This window comes from Montipora capricornis, chromosome 12 (genome assembly GCF_036669925.1).
Source record: "Montipora capricornis isolate CH-2021 chromosome 12, ASM3666992v2, whole genome shotgun sequence".
NCBI classification, from domain to species: Eukaryota; Metazoa; Cnidaria; class Anthozoa; order Scleractinia; family Acroporidae; genus Montipora; species Montipora capricornis.
Window position 1 is genome coordinate 25,790,251 of NC_090894.1, and position 27,600 is coordinate 25,817,850.

Genomic DNA, 27,600 nt, shown 5'->3' on the forward strand with positions numbered 1-27,600 from the left:
AGCAATGGAAAAGTCCCACAAGAGGACAGAGGAAAAAAAAACCTGTTCGTTTTCTTTGCCGCGAAATGGTACCTCAAAATTTCCACATCCTACTTCTTTCTGACCTAGTCCGGAGATCGCGTTTCCTATAGCCCATTTTCCAATTCTCACGGCTGGACTGGATCTAGCATGAAATGGAGGCTAATGCGGGCAAATCTTTTCACACACAAATTAAGGTGCGCTCTTAAGTGTTGCAGGGCTTTCCCGTTCTGGCACGGTAACTTTTCCCGTCACAAAAATGACCGAATCTATTTTGACAATAATTGGTCTTTGATATGGTACCATAACATTGCTGTTCAGTGTTGTAGTGTCGATCCTTGTAATAAGAACGAAGAACGTTTTTTACAAGTGTTGAAACTGGTTTGAGCCACCTTAATTTTCCCGCATTAGCCTCTATTTCATGCTAGATCCAGTCCAACCGTGAGAATTCGAAAATGGTCTCCAACCGTGGTCACAATTTTTCTCTTCACCCAAGATTTTCATGTCACATTCTGAACAGTCACTTCTGTTGAAATGAAAGTGCTACACGGCTAACATTTGAAAAAAAAAACATGTATCCCTTCTTTGTAGCTTATACTGACGAACAAATGAACTCAAACAGGAGCCCAAGTCCAGGAACGTACAATTTCATTGTATTTGTGGAAGAGCGTTTTTACAGACCGAGTTATTTTTAGCTTGATTCTCCAGGGAAAGAAGCCTTTTCTAGCTAACCACAAGTCTTGCTTGAGAAATTATTTCCCATGCGATTGAGACTGGTCACTCGTGAAAGCCAAATCTCATTTAAGAACTGGTCTAAAAATAGCTCTATTTGTGAAAATGCCTTTTACTACACAGATAAAATGTTGGAGATAAAATGTTGGTTATGGGCTCCTTACTCTACCAATGGGAGACATCAAATCAACTCAAATCAAATCCTGGTTTTTGATGACTGTCTGACGTCAAGTGATATCTTCATTTGCAGCTCAAATTTTGCCCGTCTCGTCCCGACCCCTAGAGGTTCAACGAGCCCGCGATAGTCACAACCAAGATGGCGGACATGGCGTTTTTCATGGCGTTAAAAATGTTAGAGAGCAGCGACTTCCATTGCTCAATTTTGTTCGAGTCCTTGATCGAATCAGACTGATGAAGCCTTCTGAAGTAAAAGAGGACATGGAAGCACGCAGTCTCCAACTTGGCTTAGGATTTGTCGCAGTTCACGTCGGTAAAGTTTTCAAAACCTAGAGAGGAGTTTTTACGCTAGCGCTAGTATTTTAGTAAAACAATTTGACCAACAGACTTTGTAAAATTACAGACTGCAGACAAGGGCTAAAAACAACCCACCTAATGCTAGCCTTACGCCCAACTAGGCCTAAAATTATACATGGTTCGATTTGGATAGAAAAACACATGACCAGTATGAACACATAACATTTTTTTTTTTCGAATCCAGGAGCTGGATTTCATTCCATCTCAAATGAATCTGAATACAAGGAAGCCTGCAAAACTGCCTGTTTAACGGTACTTATTAGAGTATTAATCCTATGGGTGCCTTAATATTCTTTCCAGATAGGGGTTGGAGAGAAGAATTTTATTGAAGAAAAATACTTCTTTAAAATTAAATGGGGTTCCCTGATTGCCAAAACCTTCGAAATGGTTTATAAACTATGGTGGATGTAAAACACAGGTCAAGACTAGTGGCTCCACTGATGATGACAACTAAGCCAAAATACAAAAGTTTCCCCTAGACGACATTTTTGTAGTCAAGTGCTTTAGGCTAGGAAACACTTTTGGTGTTGTTTATATATATTTTATCTGTAGCACAGTGACATTTACTGTGACCTGTGTTTTAGACTCGCCGAAAGAACTATTCCTGTCATCACCTGACGGAATTGGAGTAGCGCCCACCCCTGCCGTAATTTACGGTAAAGGTAATGAAGTAGGAGCCTTTTGGGCTGACTTTGACTTTCAGTCGGCCTCTTGTCTCTTGTCATAACTCATTTCTACATCTACATCTACATCTACAAGCTCCAGCACTCGGCAAAGTCCTTTTGACTTATGGCTGTTTCTGCTTAGGTGGCCTCATACACCACAAGCCTTCACACATGTGGGCTGAGTTTCTGTTCTGTTGATCTGTGAATCAGTACTATCCAGACCATGCGATACAACAAGTTGCTTACCTACATACCCTTAATTAAATACCCAATTCTCCATTACCCTAACCAGGGCTTCTATTTGCCATGCTAGCTGACAAAAATATACAAGCCAATAATTTTTTTTCTTAACATTTGAAAGCTTTACTCTAGCCAACTTCATATCTATGACAAAATGCTAAGCTGAGAATTACAGTGATACTGGTGTGGCGCCAGTTGTTCGAAGGGTGGATAGTGCAGCTATCCACTGGATAACTCAATATTATTGGTTTTACTAGTATTTGTCCATTGGATAGTGAATTATCAACTGAGGCCTGATGCCTGATTTTGTTAAGCAACACAAGTGTTCTGTTAAGCATTTGCAACATATTTCCAACAAGATTAGGGTAAATTCACTAGCTGTTTATCTTTATTTGAGGAGCAGCGATGGGAGGGCAATTTGTGACATCTTTATTCCTGCAACTAAGTGACGCTGACTTTGGGGAGAAGAGGCTGGGAACACTTCATGACGCCTACTGAAATTGATATGCATCTAATTACCATGCATCTCATGACATAATTATCTAATTCAACCACTGTTCAATCACATTTCAGGCAATGAAGGCTTTGAAAAGTGGACTGTCAGCAAGAGAAGTTATCTCTGTCGCAATAACAACCTTAGAGGTATCTTTTGAATTTTGTAAGACAGTATGGTTGTGGGAAGTATGATCAGCATTGGGAGCCCAGGGTTGTCACAATGACAAGAGCTCTCTCTCTTGGACAAAACTCATTGGGAAAATGTGACACACCATCATAGAATGCTCATTCCAAAATTTGTCTGTGTGATGAGAGATTTCCTTACCCTACACCTCCTAATCCAATGTTGGTTTACAAACAGCCAAGGCTTGCAGAGGAATTATTAAACCATGAAACACCGAAACAGCTATTTTCTAGAGGTACCGTTTTTTCTCGAACACTGAAGCTTACAAGATAACAAATTTAGCAGATGTTGGTATTGTTAAGAATTTTGTGGCATCTGCAAAGAAGGTAGGCGTGGTCTCCAGTCGTGGGTGTCTCAGTGCTCAATCTGGGTACAAATTTAAGTCTTGTTTCGGTGTTTTGGAATTTCGTTTTGCTGAATCATGGTTTAGTAATACCCCACTTGCGTGGTATTTTGCACCATATTATCAACTTTCATATTAGGGAGGAGGGGGGGGGGGGGGTGTGGGGACCAATAAACATTTTTTGTGAGTGGGAATTTTTCACAAAAGTTTTGTCCAAGATTGTACGTTTAATTCCACAATTTGCTTTCTTATGTGGTTAAAGTTTGTGAGTTGGAGGTACAGCCACAGTGGCTGTTCCAGCAAAGGTCTCACTGCCAGCCTGTTTGTTGCAATAAATAGTTATTATCATTGTTATTGTTAGCATAATAATGATAATAATATTGTTAGCATTAGCATCATTGTTATTGTCATTTTTAGTATTAACTAGTGTTTTTATGATTACTATTTTGACTATAATTATTGTTATTAATAATAATAATATTATTACCGGTATTTATATTTAAATTTCAGGACCTTCCTTGTACTAATGCAGGTGTGGGCTCTAACTTAACGAGATCCGGGACTGTGGAGTGTGATGCAAGCATAATGGATGGCCACTCTTCCGGGTTTGGAGCAGTTGGTGGTTTAAAAGGTCAAAAATGAACTGAAATGAACGGTGCATCTTTTGTACACATAAGTGGACTCATTTATATGTTACTTAGGTTAATTTGTAAACTCTGTACTGTAAAAATGTAACATAAAATCTTTGTTAGTCTATGTAGTGATCATCTTGAAAGCATCTGGGCTTACAGTCATTATACATGTGCATTTCCTTTTCTTGTCTTTTCTATATAATTCCTCTTTTCCCTGTCTTTATCATCAATTCCAGTTTCTGTCAATTAACGTTCTATGCTCAACTTGTAAATGGTAATAACAAAAGAAAGAACCTTGAATCCTGTGAATTTAACCGTGCAAGACAAGAAGAGTCGTGTTGTGTATCGTACATGTAGCTACAACTTTTTGCATTTATTTGTTTCAATTCATAGGCATAAGAAATCCAATTCAAGTAGCTTGCAGACTGATGAATGAAGAAATTCGAGGGCCATCAATGTTGGGTCTCATCCCACCAAGGTGTGCATATACCGTTAATATAAGGCCCTTCAAGGCGCAAAGCTAGCATGCAAGACAACATCAAAATCTGGGTTCAACCATCTTGAATGAAACTTGACAGTGAAATGTGAAACTCTAACTTAACCCATTCATCCCCTAAGGGGGTCCCCATTGACAAGTAAAATCATCTGGTGTTAGACAGCGTTTGTTATGTATGCCAAACATGAATTTAAAAATCTGAAAGCCGGAAACTTCCATGGTGCATGTTAATTTAGTTATGTACAAACGCATTGCATTCTTCAACTAGTTCAAGTATTTGACATCATTTTCTCCTTGATCCAACTCTCTCAAGATTTTAAAGTTAGTAATTATGGCAGACCATTAAGTAGGAAAATTCCAGTTAAACTAAACAAGTGTCTCTTTGAAATCAGGGCCTAGAACTTTGGTCACTTATTCAGGGAGTTAAGTTAACGTAGTTTTGAAATCCAAAGGAAAAAAATTGATTTTTTGATCCTAGTACCACTTTAAGGGCCTCAATTTAATAAATACAGCATGAGCTGTGAACTGTGTGGGTATTATTTTACAGTGATAAGCTGTAGGCAGGCCATTGTAAGTACAATACCTGTGCTACCAGTATCTCATAGGATTCTCCAATATCTAACAAACAACAACAAAATGTTAAGAATAAAGCATTAGACAGGTAGGCAGGCAAGCAAGCAAGCAGTTTTTAAATTGTAAAAAGCCATTTTCGTAATATTGTTCAGATAGAGGATACTAATTGGGGTAACGTTTGACCTTTTGTTTAGAGGGTAATATGACCAGAATACTGTACTTAATGTTTCTGTGGGCAGTTAGATTCATGAATGATAATTTGTATAATTCATTAGCAAGGCTGTGCTCTAAGGAAAATTTCAGGGAGCCCTGTGGGCTCCCAAACATTTCAGCTGGGGTTCCCAGCCCTCTAAGTTGGTTGCCTGAATTAATTAATTAATTGTATGAGATCAACAAGGCAGCAAGATCTTCATCCATCTCTCTCTCTCTCTCTCTCTCTCTCTCTCTCTCTCTCTCCATCTCCTGCCGTCACGTGCAAAGTCTAGGATTATATGTTACATGTGAAATCATGTGGAACGGTCTTTGAACCGATTGTTTCATAAGAAGAAAAAGCATTTTCTGAGAGGTTTCGTAAACTGTAACCACCAGCATATTAAAATTTACAATAATACAATAATACAATAATACAATAATACAATAAGCCAGAGCGCCCGGCCAGGGAACCGGGTAATTTTTCTCACTCGCCCGAAGCCAGTAATAATAACCCTTCAACCGACCAGACACCACACCTAAACAACCATAATAATAATAATAATAATAATAATAATAATAATAATAATAATAATTTTCTCACGCGCCCGAAGCCAATAATAATAACCCTTCAACCGACTAGACACCACACCTAAACAACAATAATAATAACAATAATAATAATAATAATAATAATATAAATAAATAATAATATAATAATAATAATAATATTATTATTATTATTATTATTATTATGGTTGTTTAGATGTGGTGTCTGGTCGGTTGAAGGGTTTTTTGAAAGATCATTCCGGATGTGTTGTGATTGATTTGAGGCATCTGATAGTTTCAAAGGCTTGGGATTTATTGATAAAATGTTAATTTTAGTTTTATTATTGATTTTATCTTTTAGCTTTCTTGCAGGTGAAGGAGCTTTAAATTGGGCATTGAAACATGGTTTCAGTGGTTGTCTTGATAAAGATTTAATTACAGGCAAGAGTTTTCAACTGCTGATAAATAATGTGAAGGAACAAGTTTGGGTTTCAGGGCATGGTATTGTTTTAGTGTGAAGGTGGGAAAACACTGTAAAAGCAAGTTGTGAGGATGCGTTTACCTTTTGATCACTCGTGTTTAATACAAGTTAGAGGTGGTTTTTATCTGCTCATCAGTACTCTGAGTCTTTCTTAGTAGAGCTTTTCTCACTATTTCAATGTACTTTCCCTAATTAACAATAACAGTCTCTATTACTCTATTACTTGTAATCCTTAGGCACAAGAACATGCTTGATGTAGAACTATCATAGCTCTTAAGGTCCTTTAAGAGGCGGACTGCAGTCAAAGGCAACCCAAAGGCTCCATTTCAATAGCTTACAGCCGGGATGGTTAATTGTCACTCCAATCCTGTTAAATTTACGACTTGACCCCAGTAACACTGGTACTCATTGTAATGGAAGGCTTATCGAAATCATTGTTATTGCCAAATAGTTGTGCATATTAAAGCGTCCTCTATAATTATGCTGTAACTTCTTTTGCTTTCCTATGCAATCTCTAATTTCCAAGGAGAGTTTTATTGACCCTACAAGATGTTGTGTTATGATGGAACCAAACACTTATTACCACAATAATTTTTTTTCCTTCTGTGCAAGAAAGGAGTTTCCAAACTTGGAAGAAGTGCAGGGAAAGGCTGCAGGTGTCAATAAATTCTGATGATTTCCATAGACCCTGTCAACTTGACAATCTCTGTAATATATCAAATGTAAGTTGAAAATGATTTGTATCATTTCTTTAGTTAGTCTCTGACAAGCTTTAAGTTATGGACCGAGTGTTTTTCTGTCGATTTATGGAGCAAGCGTGAAGCATGCAGGCCATAAATCGATGGAAAAAGACGACGATTTGTAACTTTAAGTACTGACCGAGAAAATGAGGTAAGTAAGATATTTATTATATCTCTGAGGTAATCAGGCATGCAGGAAAGGGAACCAGTTCAAGTTAAGCGGAAGTTTCAACTGCTACAAAGATTGCCGCATCAAAAAAAAAAAAAGAATAAATTTCCTTGGCTTTTTGAAATAAGTTGCTTGCAAGATTCAAACGGTCTTACAAGTTTATGTAACATAAATGACATTAAGAAACTTGCTAGAGAATGTTTTATCAAAATTCCAAATTTAGTGGGCCACACCGTAGATTTTACCGAGAACAGCAAGGCTATTGAACAATGTGTTGTCTCTATGGGGACACAGGAGAGAGGCCTAAGATGCAGGGGGCGTTTTCCATTTACCAAGAAATGTAAATGGAACACACGTTTTTGGTTCGTTCCACTTGAAAATTTCCGGATAAACGGAAATTCTGAAAAGGAAGTCCTGGGGTGCTTACCATTTAGCCAAATAATCCGGAAATTTCGGTTTGAGGTCAAATGGAAAGGCAATTTTCCGGAAAATCTTTTCGGAAATTGTGGACAACCTCCAGAGGTAGTCCTCTTTTTCCGTTCGGAATGGAATTCGCGAAATGCCCTTTCCATTTGCGAGAACCTTCCATTTCCAGGCCCTTTCTCACAAGATCGAGTAAACTATGCGGGATGGAATGCTGTGTAGTAAATGGTAAGCACCATTCTCATCCGGTTGGTCATTAAATTCAGAAAATCGCTTACCTTTATGCAACGATCATTCTATCCGGATTATTTGGCTAAATGGTAAGCACCCCTGTTTTCCCGTTGGAAACTTTCCGATGGAAATTTGTGTTCCATTTACAACTTTTGAAAAGTCTTACCACTTCCAGGCTATTTACAGCCACATTTTTAAAATTTGGCGCGTAAAATCGCAATCACTAGGCGGCGAATGGAACTGAGTTAAATGGAACACGTTTTTCACCTGATGGAAATTTTTTGTAAATGGAAAATGCTCCCTAGGGTGCCTTGTTGTCACCCACTCCCACAGACAATAGACCAGACTAAATTGCATTGATCATGATGATGATGACAATAGTAATACTAATAACAGTAATAATTAATAATTAACAATTATTGGACGAGGTTGAGCAAAATATCGTGATTTGTCAATGGCGAGCAGATCAATTATTAGCCAAAGGCGAAGACTGAGGCAAATAATTGATCTGCAAGACACTGACAAATCATAATATTTTGCCATAACCGAGTTCAATAATAAATATTATTATTTTATCATTCAATGACTGAGTTTTGGAATGAGTTGTATGGTGCAATTGAACGGCATGACTATTCTGGGGGTGGGGGGTAGGGGGGTAAGAAGTAGGGGGTGGGGGTAGAGGTGAAGGGTACAATAGCTGAAACAACCTAAACTTTTACAAAAATGCTAACCTTAGGCCTAAACACTATGCTTTAGATAATGACTAGGCCTAAGGTTAGGATTTTTGTAAAGGTTTGGGTTTCAGCTATAGTACCCTTCACCCCCTACCTCTCACCCCGTATCCTCCACCCATGGAATAGTCATGCTGCAATTGAATATTTTGATTTTATGTTGGGAATAAATCAGCGTTGCCATAAGTACAGTTGTGGAACTTAATTTAGCAATTCTGCAGATTTCATGATTTTCTCCGGAAAAAATGATCATTAGAATCTGTGATTAATCCTTTAGGAAAGTGAGACCCTGGACACAGTGGGAGCTCTGTGTATGGACACAAGAGGAAATCTTTGTGCTGGGGTGTCTAGTGGTGGTGTGTTGTATAAGACACCTGGTCGTATAGGACAGGTAAGTTCACTCCAAAAGTAATAGATAAAATCAAGTCCTGGTTTAGACTAGTTTTATAATTTTGGCCAGTAATGCCAGAAATAGTTCATCTGATTAATTAAGAGAAATAGTTCATCTGATTAATTAAGAGCTGTTTGAGGCTAAGGATGGACCATTAAATTCCTTAGGAAAGGATACAGTAAATTCAAGGACCTTTTTTAAGACAAAATGTATTTCCAGCAAGGTTTCAACATGTAGGTCTTTTTTTATTAGCATGACCCAGTCTGTTTTCCCTTTGCTTTGGTTTTATCATTGGGTCTGATTGGTTGAAAAAGTAGCATGAGTTCCACTTACAATACTACTACCTGTACTACCATCACTACCACTACTACTAATGGGGCAGGGATGGCATAGTGGTGATTGCCCGGGTTTGATTCCAAGCTCATGGCCATATGTGGCTTAAGTTTGTTGTTGGTTCTTAACTCTGCTCCGAGAGAGGCTCTCTGGTTTTCCCCTTTACTCAAAACCAACATTTCTAAATTCAAATTCAGTTGGATGCAGGACCGCTTTGAAAGCCGCATTCAAGTAAGTAGAGCTTCCTGGGTAAATAGCAGTTATTATTACTGGTATTATTATTATTATTATTATTATTACTATTATTTTTATGAGTTTTTTTTAATATGAAACTGTGATGGAGCATAATAACTGGACCCAATCCTAATGTTCCTAGTGTTAGGATGTGTCTATTTGATGGATAAAGCCTTTGATTTGGCTGTTGCCCGGGATCTTTTGGATGTATTATTGTTATAAGTATTATTATTATTACCACCACCACCACCACTACCGCTTCCGTTATCATTACCACTGTCACTGCCACTGCCACAACTTCAACTGCCACTGCCACTTCCACTGCCATTTTCAGTGCCACTACTACTACCACTACCAGTACTACTGCCACTGTCACTGCTGTTACCACTGCCACTACCACTTTTACTGCCACTGCCATTACCACTACCACTACCTCTGTCACTGCCACTGCCACTACCATTACTGCTGCCACTGCTGCTGCCATTACCAGTGCCACTACCACTACCACTACTACTGCCATCACCATTGCCACTGCCACTACCACTGCCACTGCCACTGCCACTGCCATTACCAGTGCCACTACCACTACCACTACCACTACCACTACCACTACTACTGCCACTTCTGCTGCCATTACCACTGCCATTACCACTGCCACTACCACTACTACTGCCACTGCCACTACCACTACCACTACCACTACCACCGTGACTACTACTGCCACTTCACTGCCACTGCCACTGCCACTACCACTACCACTACCACCACGGCTAGTACTACTAGTGTTGCTATTACTACTACCGTGCATACGAAACCCACGCCCGCAGTGCGCACGGCAGTCAAAACTGTGCTATCCTGTCAATCCTTTGCCCTTTCACTGGAAACGGTGCAGTTCTGTGCGTACAAGACTTTATTGGCGATCTACCTTGTCGAAAGGAGGCAATCAAAGTCTTTTGCACAAGTAAATACATTATCAATACAGTTTTGACGTCTTCTTACACTTTATTCCAAAATACTAGACTGAATTCATCTTAAATTAGTTAGAAAAAGCTCAAATAACAGCCAAAGCACAACAGCTGATGTTCAAATCGCTGCTTGCTGGCAACCCAGTTTTGGGGCCAAAGTTTGGTGACAAAAAAGTTGCTACAAAATCTTTTCATTGGTTTTCTGGCCCTTTAATTGCAAACAATTGATGTGACGTCTGAAAGCACAGTTTTTCCCGCTGGCAGAATTCTGATTGGTCAATTTAAATTTCAGTAACTCTCGTCGAATGCAAAGTAATGATAATAATAATAACACTAATAGTAATAATAATAATAATAATAATAATAATAATAATAGTGCACCAATCATATCTAACTGAGTACATGTGCTCTTCTCTTCCCAATATTATTGTACAGCAAGTCAAATCACCATTGGTGGGAGGCGAATGCTCTTACCACTGTGTCAACCCTGCTGTCTGTTGAGTTCCTCAGTACTTGTGGCTCATATTCTCATGGGCTGTATTCAATATATTCTCACTAAAAAAATAGACAAGCTTGTACATTGTGACTTTGAGATTTAATCGTTTATTTCTCTTTAAAAGATCAGGTAGTAGTCTGTTTTTTTTTTAAAGTTGCGACAATTTGAGTGTGTTACATATTACTATCTACTCTTCAGGCAGCTATGTATGGCAGTGGTTGCTGGGCAACAAGCCTTGATGTCAATCAAGTAGGAGTGGCTTGCTGCACATCAGGTTTGGTTGAAAAGTAGAAATGCAAGTAGACATTAAAGCATGTGGGTAAGAAAATTGCCCTCAAATCGCGAAATATAGTTGGGAATATAGTTCTCTATTTGTCACGCGCTTTTACTTAAATGCCCTGAACTGTCGTTGCGTTATTTTCATTTGTTGACCGGATGTGACCTTTGATTTAGTTTCTTTACTGATTGACATTTTGATATACGAGACGTGAATTAAAAAGGAAATGAGAGAGAGAGAGAGAGGGGGGGGGGGGGGTGGGGGTGGGAGGGAGAGGGAGAGAGAAAGGGGGGAGGACGTGATCAGAGTACACTGTAATATCAGAGAATAACACGAGAATTAAATAAGCAACGTATCGAAAATTGTGAGTGTTTGGTGTAACGCACTAGTTCAGAACACTAAGGACAAAAACGAGCACTAGTAGGGGTGGTGGCCTCGGGGTAGTGGTGTAGATAAAATCAATTTGTTTGGCCAGTCCAAATCCATGAAACTGTAGTACTCAGCCTTCACAGCCTAATAAGAGCATTCACCAGGGTCCGTCAGTTTGAAATGCGAAAAAAGTCAAGTTTGCGAATACTTCGAAAGACAAGACTGCTGTACATTCTAGTCGACTCGTTAGTAGACCATTAGGGCTTTCTTACTGCAACAAATGAATTGTGAATTGTTTTAAAACCAGTATAGTCTTCTAATGCATGAGGTGGAGGACAACACAGATATTTGTTGCGCGTTTCAGAAAAGAATACCAAAGACCCTTGAAATATCATTGGTGGTTTAACAGCGAGAAATTATTCGGCAATTATCTCTTTATGCTTCAACGTGTAGGTTGTGGAGAGCATTTGATGAAGACATTGCTGGCAAAAGAGTGTGCCAGTTTGGCATTAAAAAGGTGCGCTGTGACACGATAGGTCCTAATATTGTAACATTTTTTTGTCTCATAGATAATAAAAGATAGTTGTTCAGACTGAGTGAAAGAAATGTATATAATTGAATCGCGGTTTGTAGACGAAAGATAGAACTGATCTTCGCGCTTAACTGGACAATTTCAGCAATTGTCACTTTATAGACACCTGAAAAATTCAGGCGGTAATTGGGGTTTTTGAAAACTGTTCAGCTCAACTGTTTTTCAAAGTGTATCTGTGTTGTTTGTAGCTTAAATTTTGAATGCTCCGCAAACATTTTTTTCGTCACGAAGTTTTGACTTGTGTTGTGTAAAAGTAATTTCTAGGTTAACGTTAAGTTGCGTAATGAGTCAGGGCCGAGTAAGTGGTAAGCTACACAAAATTAAGTTCATTGGCGTGACACAGCCCCAGCCCTGTAAGTCAAAAGGGACTTTGCCAAGTGATAAAACTCTGTAAGTTCGTTTTTTACATTTTAGAGATGCTGTTTCAGCCGTTCACGAGGGCCTCGCCGAGAAGTTTTTAGGTAAGATCTGCAATCTTTAATTGTGATAATTGCCATTAGTATCACCCAACTAGTGGACTAATGCAAATCCTCATTGGCTACGCTACTAGAGGACTATTAGTAATAGTCCTCGAGTAGCGAAAAGAGTGACGCTTTCTTTCGTTTTATTCCCAAATAAATATTTCTTTAACTTCCATTAGTAACTTTATTATTGCCTTTTCTGTCCAACTAGTTGGGTGTTACTAAAACAATTAGACCCTTCGCCCTCAAGGGCCACCGGTCAATAGCCCATTCGGCTTCACCTCATGGGCTATTGACCCGTAGCCCTTGCGGGCTACGGGTCTAATTGTTAAATATTTGGGATACAACATTGAGTCACCCGATTTGGTCTATTAGTGCGTGAGCGCTAATACACTTACGTAAAGTTCATTAGTGTTCGAGTGGCAATTGCTCAAGTCGTCTTTGATGTTCAGCTGAAAGCTGCTTTATTTTGTGGTACCTTCACACTGTGAAGTTTTTCTTGAAACTCGACAAGTTACGCGAAAAAATATGGTCCAACACCGCCTGTACACCTTTGTAGTTGTGTGGTAATAGGCTTTTCGATAAACAATAGTGACGGAATGCTTAGAACTTCTATTGTTGTGTTACCGTCGTGTCATTTCAGGTGCGAATGTCCTTTCGTCCGTAAAGGAAAAGTTAGGGGGAGTTTTACTGCTGCGCGTGGAAGGAGAACAAGGATGCGATGGTTTGTCATCATTTCGTTCTTATTTGTCCAAATCATGACGAAACCTTTTAGCGTTGAATGATGTTCATACAGATTGCCCAAACTACGGCTGTACGAAGTTAAACTTCATTAGCTGGGTAATTCGTCCAGCATAAAAGGCTTTCAAGCAAATACAAAACAATCTTAACTGTGAACCCTACAAGCACCAAAAAGCCACCCCTGACAGATATGGCCTCTTTGAATTGGTGAGGGGTGTAATCCTGGATGGCGTTCATTTGAATAATGAGGTTTTCGCTTGGATGTCACAAGGTCACGCGGTCACCTCATTTTTTAAAATAAAAGAATCTTTGTTTACATTTTCTTATCTCGTTGGCATAAGGCTAGGCTATCGTTTTCTAATCAGTCAGGCACGAAAAAAGTACTGAACATTAAAAATGCAGAATTGCAGAATGAGCTGTCTCTTAAAATTTGAAAGCGATATTCCTTGAGCAATGATACTTTGAAAATTCAAAATTTGACAAAGAATATATGGGATCATTATCGCTTTTGCCACCCAACAATTTATCAGTTTTTGATGGCTGGATCGTTATCAAAACTAAAACGCTTAAGCAAAAGTTAATATATACTTTACCTTTGTTTCTGTAGATTTTACGTTTTAATGTCCTTCATAAGGTATGTGAGAGAAAGATGCTGGCAATCGTTGTCCCATGGCCGAGGCAGCCTCTCACGGTGAGAGGCATGAACGTATTCCTTCGATGACGTCATAAACTACTTTGCACTATAGTTTTGAAAGAACTTTGGCAAATGAATGTAAATTAGTTCTTGACGTCATCGAAGGAATAGACTCATACCTCGCGCTACCTCGGCCATGGGACCATGGGAACCAAAGGTAAAATATATGTTAGACATTTCACTTTTGCAAAGACGATTCTTTGAGATTAGGTGCACTTTAAGATTAGAGATTTAAGTAAGATCAAGATCTTTTACCTTTTGAAGTCAATTTGTAAATAGTGCAGTGCCTTTTGCGAGCAAAAACAAAATGTCAACACAGATGTAAGCAAAGATTCCCTTATGACTCGCGCGAGCTATGACTTGCCTCATACTAGGACTTGTTTAGGACTTGTTCAGTGGTAGAGCATCCGAAATAGTAATCGGCATTTTTTCCGAGTATCCCCGAGTCAACATCAACCAATAAAAAAATATCGTCAGTGGTAGAGTATCCTAACTAGTAATCTGAAGGTCGTAGGTTCCACTCGTACAAAAGAGCACTCGGAATTTTTCCGAGTATCCCCGAGCCGCAATGCTCGTCACGCACTCTTTCCTTCCCAAAGAAAATGATAATAGGAATGGATTGACGGAACAGAAAATATCAGCGTGCGAGGTTAGTACCAAACAAGAGTGTTTGGAGGCCCTTGGGCAATGTTTCCATCGCTGTTTGTAATTTCTAGGGTCGTGTTAATCGTATCTAAAACTGCTGCTGTTCGGTTTATGCAGGCTACACCGCGGATCTGGTTTGGGGTCACACGACACAGAGCATGTGTATTGGCTTCATGGCAGAACAAGACACCAAGCCTAAGGTAGAGCAGTCACACTACTTTATTTAGTGCGTTGGCTAAAACGGCATAAACAAATTTTCTTGAAGGTATTTTTCTTTTGTACGCTGTTGTAAATCTGATTCTTCATGCAATATTAACATGCACACGTTAGTTTTCATAAAATTCAGCGCAAGGCGTTTTGGATTCGATTGATTGTCGACAAGCAGAAAATGTAAATTTTTGTATTTGGGGCACGTGGCTACCAAACTAGTCGTGAGCTAGTCCACAGGCACCCCACTTTCAGATTGAGATTCCGGTCAACAGCTGTTGACTGCGCGCCACTCGACGGCAACAATTAACCGCGTGGAGAGTCCGTGTGCAGAGTTTTTCTCTGTCCTTGTGTGGGCCCATTTCCATTAGTAGGGCTAACGCTCACATAATTCATATGGGGTACAAAACTAGCACTGAATTTCTAAAACGATTGATGTTATTGTTTTGGAATATTTCTTTAATGTATGAAGGACAAAGTTATGTAACGTTTCCATCAAGCGCTTTAACTGATGACAAATATTTGCTCTCTTCCTGTTAAAGGTGCGAATGTCCCGTTTGCAGACTGGACAACAAGTGCCATTGATAGTTGAAGGAGCAGTTTACAGAATGCCTCTTCGATAGCACGCTAATGACAACATGCGTGAAGCGAAACATGCATGATTAGGCGTTTCCTTGTCTCGTGGTTTCGAACTCATTTCTCGGCGGAGAAGCAAAATAAGACAAGGGGCTTGATGGGAAGGGCTTGAACAAAGAAGAGGTCCTTTTATTGCTGTTGCACAGTTTCAGAATCTGGGTCGTTCTTGCGCGACCGGTATTGTTATGTATTACCGTATTTAAGTCTCTCCCCTTTGGAGCTTCTATAGTCAACCACAATTGCTCTGCGAACTGACGAGACAGAAAATCAAGCCATTTTGTGTTAAGACAGATCACATTAACTGTTGATTTTGATGAGAGGGGAGACCACAGTACCCGGGGAAGGCGTGGGAAAGCAACATACTCCAACCACTTGACGGCGAGCTCAGGGATCCAAACAAGAGACACATCCATGACACCTTACGGTGACAAGTTAATGCTGTCAGTCTCTGATCAAATCAACTTGGTTTACCACAGAGCGCAATTTGCGCTTTGTAATTATCAAAGTTATCATTCAGGAGCCGACATAAAGGAAAGACAAAGATGGTGCGTTAGATTTGGAAAAGTGTGAATATTTCTTGGTTTCTTGTTTAGATGATATCAACAACGTTCGTGCTTGATTCGCCATCGATGAATAAATCTATTTATCAAGTGAAGCTATGATCCTCGCAGTTACGAACGCAATTTTAGCACTTGCGTAGAGAAGCCTGAAAAATTCAGGACTTTAACGGGGTTTGAATCCGTGACCTTGCGATGCCGGTGCGACGCTCTAACCAACTGAGCTATGATGCCACTGATATTAGGAGCTGGTCAAACGGGTCCCAATACCAGTGGCTTCATAACTCAGTTGGTTAGAGCGTTGCACCCGCATCGCAAGGTCGCGGATTCAAACCCCGTTGAAGTCCTGAATTTGTAGGCTTCCCAGCGCAATTGCTAAAATATATATAACTGCGAGGATCATAACTTCACTTGATTTCATATCCCCAGTTCAATATATGATTCATTTCATATATCATTTCGTTCATTAAATCAAGTTGTTTCATTCATCGGGGAAACATCAGTATAACATCTCTCCATTTCAACAATATAAGGCCCGTGCAGCATTTTTGAACAACAACTCCCAACATGAGCCTTCTCGCATGGCGATCCATTTTGAATATCGGGGGACTGAAAACTTTTGTTTTGCGCCCCTGAAGTCGCTTCCAAACACATCAACGGACCTCTTTAGCTTTTCCTTTTTTTTCCAATTTCAGACCACGTGATGTTCCCAAGGGAATTTTCTTTTGTTTTTTTCATAAGTTATGCATACCTATGCATGTGCATAAGACGACATTTGAAAGAAATTGTTCCCTAGAGTAATATCACGTGGTCTGAAATGGGAAAACAAACCGTATAAGATGAAGAGACCCACTAGAGGCTCGGGGAACGAATTCTATTGTCTTTGATCAGCATGGCGCCGAGTAACAAACGTCCATTGTTGGTTGTTACATGTTGCGTCTGTTTACACACCTTTTGCATGTTGTTGCACGAAGTTTGGAATTGGTCAAACTTTTGAGCCAACAAATACCAACATTTCTTTTGTTTCGTGATCGTCGAAGCGTAGCGCAGCAATGGTGGATCCATTTGCACAGCTCTTCGCACAATGTTGGGGCCACGCACGCGCATTACATATGGTCTCCATGGAGATAGCAACGCATCAACATGTTGAAAAGAAGATGGCAGCCGAATTTTGGAAGTTTACAAAGTCTTATGGGTTGAATCCTTCCCATAATACATTGCACGTCCTTACACTGTTGGGAGTTGTTGCGTCCGTTTGCATAGAAAAACCTTAAATAACATTGACCACAACCAGGTTTTCTAAGCCCGCGAGACTGAGCACCCCCAGCAAACCATTGTTTTAACGAAAGCCGCTGGTCAGCAACCTGGTTCTGGTCATTGCTGTCTAAGGTCTTCTGTTTGCTTAGGCCTTAGATCTTAGAAGTATATAGAAGATGTTACATGGCCGCGCGGAGATACGAAATTTCTCTTCCAGTGTTGAAAAATATTTCACGTGAGAGCGCAGCAAACGAGTGAAATAATTTTCAAAACGAGAAGAGAAATTTCGTTTCTCCAAGCAGCCATGTAATAATCTATTTATTATATAAACACCAATGAAATACAAAATCATTTCACGGAAGGCATGGAAAGGCGCGATTTTTATATGTAACCACAGCAACAGCGATCTTTTCACATGTAAAAATAACATGTTATCTTCACGTCTGAAGATATCATGTTTTCGCGCGAAAGCTCACTTGGTATTTCATTGGTGTTTATAATTAAGTGGGATAGTTGTTACATGAATTTTAGCGCTCTGTACAAGCCTCTTAACCGCTCAACAAGAAATATCAAACTATAAAAATTAAAGAAATAAAACATCACTTGAAATCGAAAAGTTATGTGAATAGTTAAAAACTGTAATCAGAAAATGACAACAAAAAAGTGCAATGTCAGGAAGATTAATTTCTTGTGGAACAGAATTCCACATGAACCTAGTTTAATGGTACCCTGGTCCCAGAGGTTTTTCGTGAGCCGCGAGAGAGCCACGAAGCGGCGAAGACGAGTCGCCGCCACTTCGTGACTCGTCGTCGCCGCTTCGCGGCTCTCTCACCGCTCAAGAAAAACCTCTGGGACCAGGGTAGTTTAATGGCCGAGCTGCCACATGTCTTCTATCGCTCAATGGTAGAATATCCGAACATGTAATCGGAAGGTCGTAGGTTCCACTCGTGCAAAAGAGCACTCGGATTTCTTCCGAGTATACCCGGGTCACCAGCGATAAAATACTGTAAATCTCTTCAAATAAGTGACAATGTTATGTTATGCAACGCAAACTCCTTGAAACACTTCCTTTTGTCTGTTTTTCAAGTAAGCACCTATAGTAGCATCGTCCCCGCTAAGTGGAAAATTGTCAATAAATCGCCGGGGGAGGTTAAGCACGCGCGTTTTTGAGACGCGGACGGCAACCGGAAGTGAGCTGTTTTCCCTTTTAACTTGTCTTCACACAACCACGTTTACATTGCTAAGTATCGTTTCTTTATTAGAGGTGATTAGTGTAAAAATTCTGGGAGACATCATTGCCCTGGCACGCGAAATTTTATCTTCCGTTTGGCGTCCGCGTTGTGTGAAAACAAGTTAAAACGTTAAAAGCGAAAACTGCTCACTTCCGGTTACCGTCCGCGGCTCTAAGACGAAGTCACGGAATTCCCGAAACGGTAAAATAAGCTCCAAAAGGCACAAGAATGCACCAGAGGTGAGTCATTTGCGTTCCTTTTAGTGAATGAACGTTAAATTGAGCGTTTTTAGGCTTCACAATCGACGGCATTTTATTTCCCATACAAAGTCTTATTAACCCGTTTAAATTCTCAACGGCTGCCTCAGTAACGCAACACCGCTTGCACTCATAATTAGTGACGCGAACTTGGGCTGCCTATGGTGAAATCGGACAGTTGGTCGTAATCAGATACCTGAAATCGAACCGTTACATCAGCCAATCATATTAAGTGCACTAAGCTTTAATCCACGAATCACAGAATCATAACTATAGCAACAACCTCAACCACTTAGCCTACCAAACTGGGGATTCTCCAAAATGGACAAATTTGTAACATTAGACAGTAAAAAGGAATGCATTAATTTTTTCTTCTCGGAAATTGTAATGGTTATGATTAAATGGTAGCAGAACTGAGTGGAATGCGGGAAAGGACGGTCTATTTGGTCTGTAATCACATGCGGTCGTTCGATTTTGTTTATCACTCGTATGATTACAGACCGAATTGGACTCCACTCAGGCCTATTACCATTATAAATCGTGGACCACTACTTTTTTAAAGTAAAATTTTATTCTATCCAGCTCATTTTTTTAAACTCACTTTTTCTCCAAATAAGTGACTTATTTTTCCGCAACCAAAAAGCCATGGATACAGAAAGACTGGGAAGAAGAGCCGTCTTGTGGCTTTTACTTCCGGTTGTTTGGTCCCGTTGTGGACTGGGAATTAAAAAACTTTCCGTTTAGTTTCAGTTTCACTTTGCCCTTTAGCGGACATATTGTTAGCAAGTCAAATTTGCAATGGAGGCTGAAAGAGAGGATGATACATGCAATCAAACTGTACAAAGTCAAGAACTAGTAAGTTAAATGGTTTGATTAATGTTTCTACTATACACAGCGCTTCAGACCAACTGTTTTAGGTTTTTGCCACTATTCACTTCATCCACAGGTCTCTGTTTAACCAATTCAGAAACAAACCTAAACGTTCATTAAAGCTAACCTTAGGCCTAATTAGTAACAGACCTCTCAAGTCTCACGATTTTGTCGTGAGACTCACGGTTTTCAGTTCAATATCACGTTCTCACGACGAGACAGACAAATCTCACGATAAATAGAGGCGCAAGCTGAAAGAACATATATATATATATATTTTTGTAGCATTTCATTTTTGGCTTGCTTAGGTGAGTTTCTTGCGTCAATTCAGTGCAAACTTATAGTTAAACTTAAGAAACAAAGCTAAGCTGTTCAGTTCTTCATCCGTCTGTTCGCTGGAAACACAGCCCATGACAGACGGGCGGGTCTAAAACACAGGTCACATTCCACAGGTCACTCATTGCAGGTCATTGTTTTACCTTAAAGTTTTTAAAAGTGACCCAAAACACTCAATTTGGCTAACCCTAGGCCTAAAAACCCTACATGTAATTAGGCCTAGGGTTAGCCAAATTGAGGGTTTTGGGTCACTTTTAAAAAGGTAAAACAATGACCTGCAATGAGTGACCTGTGGAATGTGAACTGTGTTTTAGACCCGCCGATGACAGACTGTCGTCTATGACCATGTATAAAACACCTGTTCGAAATTAGGTCATCATAACCAGTCTCTGGCATTTTGATCACGTTTTCAAAATGGTGGAAATTGCTCATATATATAATGATGATATAATGCTGAGCAATGACTTAAGCTGTGAGTATGGAAGCTGTGAAAATCAAGTTTATTTCTGTGTTGTTAAGGTCCACACAATTATAAGCAGAAATAAAACCATTTCTCTTATTAAGAACCTGTGTTAACTGGTACTTGGTTTTGTCTGCCGGTCGATTAATCTCCAGATTTTTACTGAAATCTCCAGATTTTTTGGCATCAGTCTCCAGATTTTCGGTGTTTTGAGGTTGAGAGGTCTGAATTAGACCTAAACAATAGTTTTTAGGCCTAAGGTTAGCTTAAACGAATGTTTTGGTCTGTTTCTCTGTTGGTAGAACCTGTGTTTTTGTACACTACTGAACTTTTTTTATCTGACTGTGATGAAAACAAATTTGGAAAAAGAAGGTTGTATGGAACATTTACCTTGATTAGTCAATAGCTCATCATCACTTTTAGGTATGCCTCTTTATCATCAGTAAAAATTGGAATTTAGTTTTAATATTATGCAATTATGCACCTATCATCTGCCATCCCTCGGGAAGGGGGGGGAGGGAGGTGGGAGAGAGTGGGGAGGGAGGGAGGGGGGGAGCCCCGGGCAAGGTAAGGTAAAGGTAAAATCTTAGACAAGGTATTTCCTTCAGGACTTAACAATAATAAATTAAATAAATCTAACAACCTAACTAAATTAAATTACTAACAACTACTACGGTAACAATAAAAGAAATGATAAGAAACCTGCTTTACAAGGAAGGCGTGTATAAAAGCAAAATAAAACTTATGTAAGACTACTAATAAAATCATAGTTCTTCACCATTTTTAGATTTAAATTCACTGAGAGAGAGCGACTGTCGAATATCCAAGGGCAGATGATTCTACAGTACAGCTCCACTATAGGACAGACTTCTTTTACCATAATTAGTGCGGGGCTGAGGGATGGCAAGTGTACAGTAACTATCTCTTAAATTATAAGTTAAAGTATCAGAACAGAAGACAAAGTACAAACTAAGATAGTCCGGAACCATATTATTTACAATCTTATACATCAAAATTGATTTATTAACAAGGCGTTGACAGTCTAGTTTAACCTAGTTTACCATCCGCAACAGTTCATCAGTACTACGTATGATCGTAATTTGAAAACGTTATGACGTGTGCAGCTCGATTTTGCAATTTAGAACAGGATCCTCACACCAAGCTACAGTAATCGAGATGTGGTTGCACTTGTGAATTGTAAATGGAGACTGAGTAGAGTCTTATATGGGACAGGGTACCAAATAAATTATGGTTAATGGTGTTTACACCAGAAGCAATCTTTTTAGAAGCTTGTTGATATGACACTCCCAAGTAAGATTTTCCTCAATATGCACATCAATGGGATTTGATGTAAAATGCAATAACCTTTGCTTGGAACCAATCAGTAGGAATTCAGTCTTTGTCTTATTTAAAGTTAGTTGGTTGGCTGCAAGCCACACACGAATTCTCTCCAGGTCAAGATTAATACAACTATTTATTTCATCAACATGGCTACCAGCAAAAGTAATACTAGTATCATCGGTGTACATCCATGGTTGGGAATGCTAGAGACGATTAGGCAGATCATTTATATATTATAGAAATAGAAGGGGCCCCAGAGTCGTTCCCTATGGAACACCTCAGCGAAGGAACATTTTGGACGATTTATTACCGTTTACTAGGCAAGTTTGGGTTCGGTTCTTTAAATAAGAACAGAACCATTGGTTAATGGAACCCTAAATACCATGGACTTGTAATTTTGAAAGAAGAATAGTGTGGTACACCCTATTGAAGGCCTTCTTAAGGTGACTGGTCTAAAAAAACAATGGCATTAATAAAGCCATGATCGATGTTTAAAGACCAGTTATCAGTTGCTTCAATCATTAACCCTTTGACGTCCAAACCGGCCTAAACTGGCCAGACTTCTAAATTTGACTCAGTTCATAACATAAGCAACCAAGTCAAATTTAGATGGATTTGTGTGGAGTCATCAGAGCAAAACGGCACTAGTATCTCCAAGACAATCTGCCCCACAATTCACTATTTTCACAAATCCCATATAATACAGCTCACTTTGGGGGATTATTTGCATTAAAACAATGGATATCAAGTTCACTGAAGCATAATACAATCCCAAGAGTAAATAACTTCTATTGTTTTTATGTAAAGAACTCCCCAAAACGTAAATTGCATAATGGCAAAGTGGGAAAATAGTCTATGTTAGTTTTTGGCAACTAGGCCTTTCAGATATTCTTTTAACCCTTTGAGACCCAAACTGGCCTAAACCAGTCAGACTTAGTATTTTACTCTGTGTAACGCCAGAGTATTTTACTCTGTCTAACACCAGACGATTTTACTCGTCAATGGGGAACCCCTGGGAGTCAATGGGTTAATCACTCACTTATGTCCCTATTAAGCAGTAACTGTAGAATGAAGTGAGCGAAAACCAGATTGATGTCTACTGAGAAGATTAGGGCATTTTAAGGTTGCAAAGGGCTCAGCCAAAGTTCTCAATTTCCCCCTTATAGATGGGGCCACAGAACAAGCAAAGTCGAGAAATTGGGCTTAAAGACAAATAGTACAATGTACTTGTAATATAGAGTGATATGTACAAAGCAATTTGTATCAGCAGAAGCAAGATGGGAAAAGGATTAACATAACAACATCTGACAAGTCCAACTTGTCGCCAAACAAACCACGAATTGGATGAGCCTGCATTCTTGTGTTCTGTGGCTAAAATTCCATGCATGTAAAACATCTTGAAATGACCTTTTTCTCTTTACAAAGTCCCCTGATTTTTCCCTGGTGCGAAGCATCGGAAAACAAAGTCTCCCTGATTTTCCCCTACCCCCCGGTACGATTTCCATTCAAATCTCCCTATAAGACCCCATAAAGAGTGTAATTTATTATCCCCCCCCCCTCCCACAGGATGGCCGATGATAGGTGCATTACCACTGAGTAATCTTCTTTTTCACAGGAATATCAACCAGAAAATCATATTGGAGGTGATGGGAACAGTGGTTCAGAACCCACAGGTGGCAGTGGTTCAGAAACCACAGGTGACAGTGGTTCAGAAACCACAGGTGAGTTTTTCTGTTGTCTCTTTCTAGGAGCAACTACCTGCTCAGGTCAATGGGGAGTGATTAACCCATTGACGAGTAAAATTGTCTGGCGTTAGACATAGTAAAATACTAAGTCTGGCCGGTTTAGGCCAGTTTGGACATCAAAGGGTTAAAGGGGAAATTGTGATCACAGGGTGGCAGTGTCAACAACATTATAAAAGTTGGGCACCAGCACAGCATGAAGTTTTGGAGGTCAAAAATGAATAGGCCTTGCTTTTCTGTGCAACTCTTCATTTTGGCTTCACCTACTGGTCATGCTAAATGAATCAACACAGATTTTTCCTGAGGTCATTGGAAAATTTTCTACAGGTAAAATTTGCATGCCATGTTTAGGCAAGAGGTCAAATTATTTTATATCGCAAAGCTCACTAAAGTTTGAAAGTTAGCACTTGGCGTGGTGTAAACCCTTTTCTCCTACCTGCCCCAGTGATGTGTTTCAAAGTGCTCCTTGTGAGGATGCTTTTTTTTTCAGAAAATTTATATGAGAAGGATACAGATTTTTGGAAGTATAAAAAAGTGGCCTCATTTTACCAATCTGGTGGCCATGAGGGGTTTCCCTTATTAAACTGTGTTAGCTCATTAAAAATTTCAAAAACAACCCTCATTTCATGAACATCTCCCAAAGTAAATTTAACCCTTGAGAGGTACCAATATTTTAAAACAAAAAGCTGACTGGGTGGATATTTTGATACTGACAAAGACAACACTATTCTGCTATGGTTCCCCTTATTTTTCAGGTCCACAACCTAAAGCGTAGTTTTCATATGTCGGAAAATCCCAGACGATCGGGGATTTCGCAGTTTCCCGACCGTCCCAGATTTTGCCGAGTAATGAAAACCATATATCGTAGACATCCCCAATAATCTGGGATGGTCGGGGACGAATTGGGAAAATAGGAAGCATTTCTATTTTCCTGATGTGTCCCAGAGTTTTGTGATCGTCTGCGATCATTCCCGACATATGAAAACTCAAATTTGTAGAGTCGGAGACGTCAGCAAGGGCTTTAGCTCATTACCAATCCTCTAAATTGCAAGTTTTTAGTTTTTGGCGCACTTTCCACTTTCAAAATCTGGGACGGTTGGGAAACTGCGAAATCCCCGATCGGCTGGGATTTTCCCGACATATGAAAACTAGGCTTGAAGGGCCCTTAAGACGTGTTGTCGTAATAATTCTCCCAGCAGTTGTTTGAGGTGGTACCATTCAACAAAATGTAGCCCCCTAGATGATAGGAAAAATTCCCCAGTGTTTGGTGGTTGATGAGCTATTAATTATTTTAAAGTTTTGAAAGTGTATTGCTTTTGATTGATAGGTAGTCCATTGGTGTGGAGGGATGTCGCCTTGGGGGTGGCAGCTGGTACTGCGGCAGTCGCAGCAGCTCCAGTGGTCCTGTATGCAGTTGGCTTTACTTCAGGAGGCATTGCAGTTGGTTCTATTGCCGCAAGTGTACAGTCCACATTTTATGCGGGTGCGACAAGCGGTGCGTTTGCAACTCTGCAGAGTGCAGGTATGGCTGGGATTGGTTCAACAGCAAGTGCTGCAATTGGTGGAGTGACTGGAACAGCTACTGTTTTGGTGAAAAGGGCTTGGGGAAGGTGGTTCACAAGTGCAGATAACCAAGATAACTAGAAGGACATACATCAAGCCAAACTGTGAGAAAAGTTGGATTACGTTTTTGCAAACATTGGCCGTGTAGCACTTAAGTGATTAGAGTGTAATGTGAAGTGCTAGTTTTCTACCCCATATGAACCATGTGAGCATTAACCCTTCTAATGGAAATGGGCCCACACAAGGACAGAGAAAAACTCGGACCAGGGTGGGAATTGAACCCACAACCTTCGGGCTAGATCACTGCTGCTCTACCGATTGAGCTACAAGGTCAGACGGGAGCAGGCCGTGGGAACTGAAGATGTTAAAGTCACGGCAATGAACATGTACAAGTACAAGGAAGGATTACGTTTTTGCAAATGTTGGCCGTGTAGCACTTATATTTGAACAGACTTAACTGATTAGAGTGTAATGTGAAGTGCTAGTTTTCTACCCCATATGAACCATGTGAGCGTACATGTTCATTGCTGTGACTTTAACATCTTCAGTTCCCACGGCATGCTCCCGTCTGACCTTGTAGCTCAGTTGGTAGAGCAGCAGTGATCTAACCCGAAGGTTGTGGGTTCAGTTCCCACCCTGGTCAGAGTTTCTCTGTCCTTGTGTGGGCCCATTTCCATTAGTAGGGCTGATGCTCACATGGTTCATAATTATGGGATAGAAAACTAGCACTTCACATCGCACTCTAATCAGTTAAGCCTGTGAGAAAAGTTGGTTTACTCTCTCTTATTTTTTCTGTAAATCAAGAGACAAGACAAAAAAAGTTGTGTAAATTATTTATTTATCGTGATGGTTCCATTCAGTTAGGATCCTCAATTGTTGCTTCCTCTTAAAACAGTTGTATGTAATCTGTGAAAATGAAATCGATGATTTTGCGTCTTCCTGTATTTGCAATCTAACAGCCAAAAACCAAAAAAATTAAGATTAAAACTGATGTAAAAGCACAAACACTCAAATGCTGCATGCAGTTCTGAAGATACCTTAGCAACAGCACCATACATGTATGAAGTAAAACATCTATAATTGTGGTATGTCAGTGGACTAGTACATGGAAATATTTACTTATTGAGGAGTAAAATCATCTGGCGTTAGACAGAGTAAAATACTAAGTCTGACCGCTTTAGGTCAGTTTGGATGCCAAAGGGTTAATTAATGACTTAAGTGCTGTCTTATAACTTGGCATTTTGCTGTTCGCTGTTTGAAAAATAATCATTGTTTTACAAATTGAGTGTGCAAATTGATTCAGTTTGTCCAAACTTCACAAACAATTGTGTTAAAAAAAATTAAATATTTAATTATATAGTAAGTAAAGTTGATTAGTTTATTTCTTGAACAAAGTGTTAAAGGTACAGTACCGATTGAAACTATTGATCCCTTTGCCGCATCAGTACAGTGTCAGGATCTTGCGACTTTTCCCCTCAGTATTCCCATGACAGAATGCTTTTTTGCCTCTGTTAAATTTTTTTCAGGCTGCGCGACCCACTTCAGTAAAACCTCAGTACTGAAAATACCGTGAGAGAACTTGATATACAACCTTCAGTTTCAAACGGTAAAATGCTCTCTCTTTAGAGAGAAAATGTTCTTCAAACATTCTGCGATGCGTTGATCACATTTATTTCATTTTGCTGCAAGAAAAGTATCTTTTAGCATGCGCTGGTGAGGGGCCATTGTGAAACGACAATGTACATGTAATAAATGTCGAGCCAGTTGGCAAACACTGAAAAAATTACTGGACATAATTTACTTATTCAAAGGGTGAAATGCTCTCTGTTCAAAGAAAACACTGGTCTGGTTCTCTGGACCGGAAAAATATTTATCAACTACCAAGTTTGAGTCACTCTATACCAGAATGTGAGCTTTTCAATACAAACTTTTAAATTGTAATCGCTGCACTAATAGAATTTTATATAAGATAAAATTGGTTCATTGTGCACCTTTTGTGGACATCACAAAGAAACTGTTGAGCATCGTCTAAACTTTTTACACTTTTTTTATCTTGGGCTTTGTTTTAGTCAACAGATGATTAGATATCAGGCATACATTTCCAAACCTTGGCACCTTTTTCAAAGCCCATGACATTAGAAAGCTGTTACCCCCACTTTCAAATGTTGTTGGAATAGTTTTCTAGCAAGGAATGGCTTGAGTAAGTACCGACAGCCAACAAAAAGTGTTGGCTACTTTTTTCCCAACATTAAACAAAAATTATTTAAAGACAGATTCCTTCAAACTTACTGCGCCTTTCAATAACATGCGGACTCTTAAATTCAAAGGTCAACCAACAAATGCGTTTTTCGCTACCACCAATCAAATGTTCGCGGCTCCTACCAGCTTCCGACTATGTTGAGTGAACTGGGCTAAGCGATGTGATTACTGCGCGCTCGGTAGTCGGAAGCTCAGAGGAGGAGCGGCCGCACATTTGATTGATGGTAGCAAAAAACACATTTGTCGCTTGACCTTTGAAT

The 27,600-nt window shown here is 39.6% G+C and overlaps 2 protein-coding genes and 1 long non-coding RNA gene across 5 annotated transcripts in view; 2 read left to right on the forward strand and 1 right to left on the reverse strand.

Annotated features, from left to right (window-relative positions):
* LOC138027207 (uncharacterized) overlaps window positions 1-27,600 on the reverse strand; it is a 107,779-nt gene that overhangs the window by 5,650 nt on the left and 74,529 nt on the right. The window lies entirely within an intron of this gene.
* On the forward strand, window positions 1,061-16,019 carry LOC138027200 (threonine aspartase 1-like). Of its 3 annotated transcripts, XM_068874743.1 has the most exons (14): window positions 1,061-1,240; window positions 1,469-1,536; window positions 2,763-2,831; window positions 3,722-3,842; window positions 4,237-4,321; window positions 6,012-6,091; window positions 6,744-6,853; window positions 8,703-8,816; window positions 11,043-11,118; window positions 11,944-12,007; window positions 12,497-12,543; window positions 13,187-13,267; window positions 14,741-14,823; window positions 15,373-16,019. In XM_068874743.1, exons 1-14 carry the CDS (start codon window positions 1,162-1,164, stop codon window positions 15,451-15,453), a joined length of 1,158 nt encoding a protein of 385 aa, XP_068730844.1. In that variant the 5' UTR covers window positions 1,061-1,161; the 3' UTR covers window positions 15,454-16,019. The 3 variants fall into 3 exon arrangements, with proteins under 3 accessions (XP_068730844.1, XP_068730845.1, XP_068730846.1); XM_068874744.1 differs by lacking the exon at window positions 1,469-1,536 and having other exon boundaries at window positions 1,102-1,240; XM_068874745.1 differs by lacking the exons at window positions 1,061-1,240; window positions 1,469-1,536 and adding an exon at window positions 1,905-1,946.
* The window catches only part of LOC138027205 (interferon alpha-inducible protein 27-like protein 1), a 9,176-nt gene continuing 1,083 nt past the window's right edge, over window positions 19,508-27,600 (forward strand). Inside the window, exons 1-3 of the mRNA XM_068874750.1 lie at window positions 19,508-19,624; window positions 23,392-23,497; window positions 24,846-27,600. The exon at window positions 24,846-27,600 is cut by the window's right edge and continues 1,083 nt beyond it. Coding sequence (XP_068730851.1) covers window positions 19,568-19,624; window positions 23,392-23,497; window positions 24,846-25,162 — 480 coding nt within the window. The 5' untranslated portion in view covers window positions 19,508-19,567 and the 3' untranslated portion in view covers window positions 25,163-27,600. The remainder of the gene's footprint in view (window positions 19,625-23,391; window positions 23,498-24,845) is intronic.